Here is a 9,401-nt window from a genome sequence, read left to right as displayed (position 1 = left end):
AAAAAAAGAAAGAAAAAAAGAAAAAAAAAAAAAAAAAAAAAAAAGAGAGAGAGAAAGAAAGAAAGAAAGAAAGAAACTTTCTTTCAGGATTGGACTCCCAAAGGGGATGTAACTGAATTGAGAAAGAGAGAAAGAGAGAAAGAGAGAAAGAGAGAAAGAGAGAAAGAGAGAAAGAGAGAAAGAGAGAAAGAGAGAAAGAGAGAAAGAGAGAAAGAGAGAAAGAGAGAAAGAGAGAAAGAGAGAAAGAGAGAAAGAGAGAAAGAGAGAAAGAGAGAAAGAGAGAAAGAGAGAAAGAGAGAAAGAGAGAAAGAAAGAAAGAAAGAAAGAAACAAACAAACAAACAAACTTTCTTTCAGAATTGGACTCCCAAAGGGGATGCCTAACTGAATTCACATTCCCTCACAGATGTTTATTGAATCTATGTAATGCCAGGTGAGAGTTAATCTTAGGAACAATATTTACAAAATCAGCTCCTAAACTAGGCAGGAAGAAATACTGAGGCCCTCTGGCTTCGCCTCTTTGAGACGTGAGACATACGACTTAATTGGAGAGATTTGCCTAGGAGCCTCCTGGAATCGGAAACCTAGGTTCAGCGCTTTGTCACACAAAATGTAGTAAGGAAAGAGATTATGATGGAAGTGGAAAAAATGATTTTGCATAAATAAATCATCAGTGAGACATCCAAAGAAATGAAGAGTGAAGTTCAAATCCTAATCAAGTGAAAATAATGTAGAATACATATTAATTTGTAGGTACTATATACTTATATGTACATCCTTAAGTACCAGCTACCCCTACGCTCCTATTCTCCACAAGAGCCCAGCACTGGGAAAGAACATTTCCCGCTATCCTCTAGAGCTCTAAGGCTGAAGTATTTTTTAAGGTCCAAACACATCCGCCAGAAACAGTGATCACACTCACGACTCGTGGGTCTCAAATTATTACTGGAAACACGTAGGAAAAAAGTTGCACTGTGTTTTCAGGAATTGTACAGAAACTCTTGGATAATTTGTCAGAAAAATTACATAAATTAACCTGATTTTTTGAAGTTACTTGTTTTTAGCTGAACACAGTATTTCCTTGATCAGGTCTTACCTGAGCAAGTCTTCTTATCTGGATTCAGAGTGTATCCTTCAAAGCAGTCACAGCTGTAGGATCCATCATTACTCAAACAGACTTGTGCACAATCATGCCCTCCAGGTGCACACATGTCCATGGCTGTGGTGAACCATGTTTTAGAGAAGAAAGCTATTAATCCCTCCCAGACACTCAAGCGTTTTAAATGCTTCAGCGTTTATAAGTACAATTTAATTAGGATTCAAATTAGGATTCAACCAGTGCCTTACTACATTATTATATTATGCTGCAGACAACTGAATTCAGTACTAATTATTTAATGCAGGAGGCAGATACCTGGACTGCAAGACATTACTCTACCACCTCTCACGCAATCTGATTTTCATCAGCAATTCTAACAGCCTTGATGAAGCTAAAACACCGTACTGAGATGAGCAATAACCTGCCACGTGACAAGGCAGAAGTTGTTTCTTGCAATATTAGCAGTAACTATGGTGAATCCAAATTTAACTTTATATTTTCATCCATGAGCTGAAGGCAGGCACAAAAAGCCAGGCATGATATGTAGAAATGCTATTAAATGGCAAAGAGATATAAAGCCTAGTGAGAACAAAAGCAAACAAACAAACAAAAAAGCAGGAGCACTAGAAGATTATGTTCTCTCTTCAGAAATAAGAGTAGTGAAAACTTCAGTGAGAAGATGCTTATGTGCTCTCAAAGGGAGGGATGCACTTACCAGTTATAGCTAGCCTACGGCTGGTGCTGCTCAAAACTTCTGGATTTAAAGAAACAACTCCAGAGAAATATTTGGGGGAAAAAAGTTTTTATAATAGGCTAACTTTTCAGAGTGACAATTCAAGAAGCTGCTGCTGGTGTAAGACTGGGGTTGCTATATCGCAGAGCCCTGCACAGCTTGGAAGCAGAAGCAGCAAGCTGTAAAAAAAATGAGTTTCAACAGGAGAGATGGAGAGGACAGGGGAAAATCATCAGGTTTTAAGTTCTCTATGGAGTCGTGGCACTCACTCTCCAATGGAGACACAGTGCTGGTGGGCATCTCTGGAATAGGTTCATCCTCTCCCAGGGACTAAGTGATGCTTATGAAGCATCACTGTGAAGACCATAAAATGGTAGGTAAGTGCCAAATTGCATTTCTGTAATCGACACATTTAAAGAAAAATGCAATTTTACTGTTACTGGAACCAAGGGGAAAGTGTGCAGGTGAATTCTCATTTTAAGAGTTGATGTCTGTAAGCAATTTTTCAATTAGAAACAATGAAGGTAACTCTCAGAAAACATGTCCACGTCTCCATGAGTTTCATATATTAATGTGGCCTTTAACTCTTACCTGAGCAAGTCTTCTTATCCGGATTCAGGGTGTAGCCTTCATAGCATTCACAGACATAGGATCCATTGTTACTCATACAGATCTGATCACACTCGTGCCTTCCAGGTGCACACATGTCCACAGCTGCAAGACACACATTGGAGAAACAATTCATTGTTAATAAAAAGTAGTTTGGGGTGGAGAGCATATTCACATTTTCAAATATATTTCTATTTGGAATCAGCTCAAAAATGGCAAGACTAATTGAAGGAATTAGAATATGTGGTAAGAGAAAATATCTATACGGTGTCTACATCTGAAGACTTTGTTTTGGCATCTGGCCCTAATGAATGGTTCCGTAGGCATAATAAAAAGGATGGTGATGGAATCAAACTACTTCTCACCATTACTTGCAGTAGACTTATTTATTTATTCTTTATTATTAAATTTATTATTATTGAAGGAGATACAGATGTTCACTGTTTCAACAGAAGTACACAAGTAGCTTCTCAAATCCAATTATGGTTTTAAAAAGTGATTTTTTTTCTAGTTGAACACATTTACCGAAGGAGTAATACCTGAGCAGGTTCTCTTATCCGGATTGAGAGTGTAGCCTTCATAGCAATCACAAAGGTAGGATCTGCCGTTACTCACGCAGACCTGCTCGCAGTCATGGGTCCCAAGTGCACACACATTCGCAGCTACAAAGGACATTTACAGAAAAGGCGTTTCAGTCATCCCAAAGGAGAGAAACATTCATTAATAATTTGTGCTTACAAAAGTACATCTTGAAGTGTTTGCTGGATTAGTAGTAGTAAATGTCAGTGCTGTGTCACCGTCACAAAAGTTACAGGCATCTTTTGCATCATTCTGTAGCCAGAAGAAGAGATCGCAAACAACACTGGAACAACTGCACTGAAATAACTCACCACCTGAGGTGGCAGAAAGATAAGATTAATCTGAAAAGGGTACAACAGGGAGAGAGAGATTTTAAGCGTTTAGTAACATTACACTAGAAATGAGAACTCAGCAATGAAAAGGACCTTCTGGCTTATTGCATCCAGTCCCTTTCTATTACAGACAACCAGTTTAAATAATCCCAAAATATATCAGTCACCGTCTGGCAGCTTACTAACTTCTGCTCACTGGCATACAACCTGATTTATGAATTCCTGCTGCACTGTAAAAAACTCCCATGTAAACTGAAATGTGACGGAAAGCACAAAAAATAAAATAAAATAAAATAAAATAAAATAAAATAAAATAAACTGCAATAGAAAGAGCATCAAGACCAGGAGGAAAAGAAAAATGACTCAGAGGCACTAAGGTAACACACTGTCTTCTCAGGGATGAAGAGAGTGTCTGCGTAATGATGGTCCAGATGTATCAGCCAACAAAGAAACCCACTGGCGCAAGATGGGTATGGGAGGGCTGCAGCTGCCCTGTTCCATCAGGTTTAAAAAGTCAAGACCAAAAGAGGATATGGAGGAAAGTTTCTCCAGTAAGGTACCTTTACAGGCACGTGAATCTCCTAATTGAGGGACAGTGCAGAAATAATGTCCAAACCTCAGGGAACTGAGAAGCTGAAACTGCAAACTACAAAATGAGATTCAATTTTCAGGGACCAGCTAATTCCCCAGCAGACAGTAAGGCTGTCTCATCAGACTGAGAAAACAGAAAACAGTGATACGAAAAGCAGCGTGATGGATGGCAGCTGATATGTGTGTGTTGTGGTGACAGGACAGACAAAATGACTTGTAACGCTGGGCTGTCTCTGCAGTGCACTGTGTGTGCTGACAGTCTTTTCCTTCACAGCCGGTCTAAGTAACTAACTAATTAACTTCTGACGAATTTTTCTCAAGTGTATTTAGCTTTGGGTCTGCTGCTTCTTTGGTCACCTCAAGATGCCTCTGTTTCTCTCCACAGACTGTAAAGGAATCCTAGATACTCACTTAAGCTTAGATGATTTTTAGATTACTAAATTTAGATGAGATGAAAAAGGGAAGGGGAGAGGAAAGGGGGGAGGAAAAAAAAGGTGGCGGAAAAAAGTGGGAAGGGGAAAAAAAGGGGGAAAGGAAGGAAAGAAAGGAGGAGGAAATGAAAGGGAAAAGGAGAAAAATGGGAAGACAAGTCTGTTATTAACCTGAGATTTTACTTAGATCAGTAGTTATGATGTGGATATTGACTACTAGTAAAATCAAACTCCAAAGCAATAGTGGTGAGATAAGAAATGAGAAGCAAGAGTGCTTGAATCTTCTCATGTATTTCTGAATGCAAGACAACATTGCCCATTTTCTAAAACATGGAAGATTTAGATGTCCCCTAATAAGGCTGACAGAAAGCGCGTCTTGTATTTCCATTGGCAAAACCAAATCTCAAACCAAGGCAGTGTCTTTTCATTCTGCTACACCCTTGGGAGTAAGAGAATTCATCTCCATGACTTATGAACAAAATCTGTGGGTGATATTTTCAACCATAACTGAGAAGCTCAGACTCAAATAGTCAGATTTTTGTGGTAGGAAAGTCAAGCTTCCACTGACTGGGACACCAATTCAAGGTTAAGATTTTCCACCTACAGGATGGTCTCATGTTGAATGATGCTCTCAGTGCATCAAGAACTTGATCTCAGCCAAGTATTTTGCCCCTGAACATTAGTTTTCCTGTTTTCAGTTCACCCTACAAATTTATTTGGCTTGGTCAAAGCAAAGAAAAAATTGTCACTGGTGAGTCTAGATTTCTGACCAAAAAGCAGTCTGGAGCTGGAAAAGACCCAGTTTACCCACACTGTCTTACAAGACCCTCTTAGATTCATTCGGTTTGCAGGAACCTTTTGAAAAACTATTCCCTTTACCCCATTTTTGTCCATGAACCCCACAGATTCTGGCTAATTGCATGCAGGCAACTCAGAGTTACACTGGAAGTGTGTATGTGTGAGCTCTCTTTGGTTTATCCTCCAGCTTAGTAGGGGCGTAACTCCTATGCTTCAGCACAATAAACTGTACGTTTACTCTTAAGAACAAGAGATTTTTCTCCGGTGCTATGAAAGGACTTGCTTTGGCGAGAACATAGGTGGAAAATTAGTGCTGTGTTCACAGCACACATAGCTCTCCAGGTAGGTGGGCTCTGGTACCCACTTCCAGCTACCAGAGAGAAGATGTGGTCACATCAGCAGCACAACATGATGTCAAACCAAACCTCAAGGCATTTCCTATGTTAATTATTGGGCAAAGTGTCCTGTCTACAGATGGTCCTACACATTTATTTCATACCTAGAAAAAGAGGTCTGTTCACTCTAAACGTATTCAAAAGGTATGGTGGTAATTTTCAGTAAGGCTCTGAAATAACAAAGTAACACATTGCCAACCAAGTTCCCAAGGCAATGGCTGTTATTTTAATTCTCTTACAATGTTCTTTACACCTGATTTTACCCATTACTTGCTGGAGAATTATTTTACAAGTAATTTCCTTAGAAATTTACTAGAAAAATCTACTCCATACAAGTCTTTTAATTGTCAAAAAGTTGTCGTTTGATTTTTGTGGGTAGGGCTGTGGCATAGCTATCTATAGGCAGGTCTAAATAGTCCAGATACATGACCCTTTTTTTTCTGTGAAGGACAATAACAACCCACACTGGCCTAGCATCGTTAGTGGAGTTCTAGCCCAAACCAAATATACATCCAGCATTTTTCCAAGACCAGTCCTCAAAGAGCGAAGCAAATTCAACCCATCCAACTGGAGGTACAGACACAGCTCCCTGTCTAAATCAAGTTGCAGAGAAACAGAGAAAGGTGTGAGTCTGGCACACTGAAAAAGCCCAGCAATGCCTGCAGAGTGAAAGTCCATCCCGAGATGACCTGCCGTTGTGTTCGGGCACTTCATTCTGCACCAAATTTCTCAAGCTAGTGTGGCGGGTCACCTGCCCCACTGATTTTTCTACTCTGAATCTAAGGAGCCTTTCAGAACCACACTTCCACCCTCCTTGCTTCCCAACTGGATGGGAGAAGAAATGAGCGGACTGCACAGCTCTGGTGTGCGCTCTCAGTAAGTCAGTAAATATACATAGCCGAATCCCGGCCAGATTGCCGTGCTTTCTCTTGCACTAAATCAGACCAACTGCACAAGGAGGTCCACTGAAATCAGGTCTGTTACTTGCGTGGTAAGGTCACTATTCAAAATTCAAGGTCATTACTTGGCCTTCAGTGAATAAAAGGGTTGACTTGTTTTCCCAACAGACAGCAAAGGAAATACTTAAACGTGATACGTAACACTTCTCAAAAAGAGAAACTTCTTTCTTAGGGAGTGGAACCACAGCAGGAGCCAAAAGGAGCCAAATTACACTACCCTCTTGGACTGACCACCTTACCACAGAAAGTCTCTCTGAATTTGGATGTCAGCTTTTCAATCACACCATAGGTCTCCACATAAAAGACGTGTTCATCCAGTGGTTCGCTGGCCATTATCCTCAGGGACTGCATGTCTGCCCGGTCTACCCCAACTGCATAGATCTCAATGCCAGCTGTCCGGGCGCTTGCTGCCACATCTTGAACCTGGTCTTGTGGTCGTCCATCTGTCACAACAATGACCACCTTGGGGATATTGAAGGTTGCCGGCCGGGTGCCCATTTCCTCAGTGAAGACTTCATCCATGGCAGTTTGGATGGCTAGGCCGGTCATTGTGCCAGCCGACAAGGGCTCAATGTGAGATATAGCCTCCTTCATAGATGCTTTATCAAAGTAGGTCCGGAGGGGAAACTCTACCTTGACAGTGCTAGCATAATTCATGACTGCCACACGGGTTGTTCTTTCCCCAATGTCCAGAGTATCAATCATTTTTGACAAAAAGATTTTCACTTTCTCAAACTCTTCAGGTCGGACACTACGGGAACTGTCTATGATGAAGACGAGGTCTAGGGGCCGGTTCTTGCAGGCAGTGTCTGTCAAGAAGGAAGGAAAACAGTTGAGTCATCTCCTACACAGGACCAGAGCTCTCACCCTAGGGCAGTGAGAGCTGTCATGGCAAACTACTCCTACCAGATAAATGCTGGCACTCTCAATTCTCTAGGAAGAGGCTTAAAATTAGAGTGAGCAACACATTATTTTACATATATGTAATATATATATACAATAAAATAGAAATGTGTATATACATTAAATAAATAATATATATTTATATTATTATATAAATTCTTAAATGTTCACTTTGACAGGTAATAAATAACCGACCTTTTCTAAGCATTAAAAGATGGGTCCACATTTGAGCCCACAAAATGGCTAACTATCCTTGAAACAAAGGGTTGTAGTTTGCATGTAACAGCCAACATAGAAATGTAGCAATGATATATAAATGTACTTACTTTTTATTTTTATAAAGATAAAGCCTGAATTCCATTTTTACAAGCTACAGAAATAAAATGGTAAAACAACTGGCTAGATTACACGGTGAACAGATGCTAACAATATTTTTTAGGATAGTAACAATATAGATTGCTGATTAGGAATTATTTCTTGTTTGTAATTCACGATCCAAAGTACACAACAAGAAGAAATAAAGACCAACAGGAAAAAAGATGGAAATGATGCTGTGATAAAGGCTTCTTTAGAAGTTGTTACTGTGTAAAGGCTTCTAGAGCAGACAAAAAAATGGAACTTATTATTTATGAAGTAATTTTACATGTAAAAATGAACATTTACACAAATATTTCTAACTTCTAAAATTCCTCACTGACATATAAATGTAGACTGAAACAGAAAAGCCATAGCTCAGATCAGAGACAAGCATGACTTCTAGGAAGACGAAAAATAAGCAAGACAGCAACAGCAGGCAGCCTAAGCTGTACACTTTCCGTCCCGATACCCTGACCTGACGTTGACGATACCATGAACTTAGTTTGTACCATCAAGGTATGGATTTGTACTGCTGGTTTATGAAAAACAGACAACCCAAAAGCACAATATTTCTACAAAAGAGACATTCCTGATCAACAGTGCATTAAATAGCAAAATGTGAGGTGTTCAGTTTGAATATACTACCTGAAGAGCTTTTTTGGGAATGGGACACACCTTTCCTAGCTACTATCAGGTTGATTTTTATGATTCCATTCCAGTTTAAAAAAAAAACAACAACATTCTTCACAAGTCTCTTAAAAGTAGAGGTGAAAACAGCACTTTTTTTTTCAATGCATTAAAAAACTTTTTTCTCTTGTGCAAGTGAAAAGGGAGGGAAAAAATCAAATTGCACAGATATATCTTTCTTCCATCAGGAAACACAGCAGTAGAGTTGATTCTGCCTTTGGACAGAGTAACAGACTGAACGAATCTAGGATCCCGTCCAGGTATATCATATCTAATTCTACATGCATCCCGTAACTCAGTTTTTGCGTAAGGATTTAGAAGAATGGCTTTGTGCCCTTTGGAAAGCTGAGAAAACATGGAGAAATGTTTGTGCATGCATGCATAGCTTAAGACATGAAAGAAAAAGACACACAATGTTTGTCCTACAAAGAAAAGACCAAATCCCAGATTTGTAGGCAGAAGAATTATCTTTTTCAGATTAGGAAAGAAAAAACTTTTCAGCAGCCTGACCCTTCCGTGAGTCTGAAAGAGACGTTTTGAGAAGTGAACTCAGGTAGAGAACAGTCATGTAGGTTCTAAAGATTAGCAAGGCCAGCTTTGCATCAAAAAAATGTAGATGGTACTTCTGCCTGGAAGCGCATGGTCCGTGGACCGCTGCAGCTACAGCAAGATGTCCCCGGGGCACAACTCTCCCGTAATCGTTTGTAAAACTAAGCATCCTCAGAGAAGCAAGGGCAGGGGGTACCCCGAGCGGCTGGGTAGCAGCGAGCAAAGCGCGTAGCGAGCGAGCCGGGGAGCATCGCCTCTGGGCAGGGCTGGCCGGGGGGCGCGCAGCCCCTCGCAGGAGGTAGCCGGCTGCGGGCAGAAGGCAGCTCCCGCCGCCCCCGCGGGAGTACGGTACCTGCCGCGGCGTGGCTCCCGGAGAGGCC

General features: G+C 40.6%; 1 protein-coding gene across 1 annotated transcript in view; it reads right to left on the bottom strand.

Moving 5' to 3' along the window:
• Nucleotides 1-9,040, bottom strand: part of MATN3 (matrilin 3) — a 16,235-nt gene extending 7,195 nt beyond the window's left edge. Inside the window, exons 1-5 of the mRNA XM_019474962.1 lie at nt 8,983-9,040; nt 6,765-7,334; nt 2,980-3,102; nt 2,423-2,545; nt 1,096-1,218 (exon numbers count right to left, since the gene is read on the bottom strand). Coding sequence (XP_019330507.1) covers nt 1,096-1,218; nt 2,423-2,545; nt 2,980-3,102; nt 6,765-7,334; nt 8,983-9,040 — 997 coding nt within the window. The remainder of the gene's footprint in view (nt 1-1,095; nt 1,219-2,422; nt 2,546-2,979; nt 3,103-6,764; nt 7,335-8,982) is intronic.
• Nucleotides 9,041-9,401: the final 361 nt, after the last annotated feature.

This window comes from Aptenodytes forsteri, unplaced genomic scaffold (assembly GCF_000699145.1).
Source record: "Aptenodytes forsteri isolate BGI_AS27 unplaced genomic scaffold, ASM69914v1 Scaffold138, whole genome shotgun sequence".
NCBI classification, from domain to species: Eukaryota; Metazoa; Chordata; class Aves; order Sphenisciformes; family Spheniscidae; genus Aptenodytes; species Aptenodytes forsteri.
This window is presented reverse-complemented; position numbering and strand designations above follow the sequence as displayed.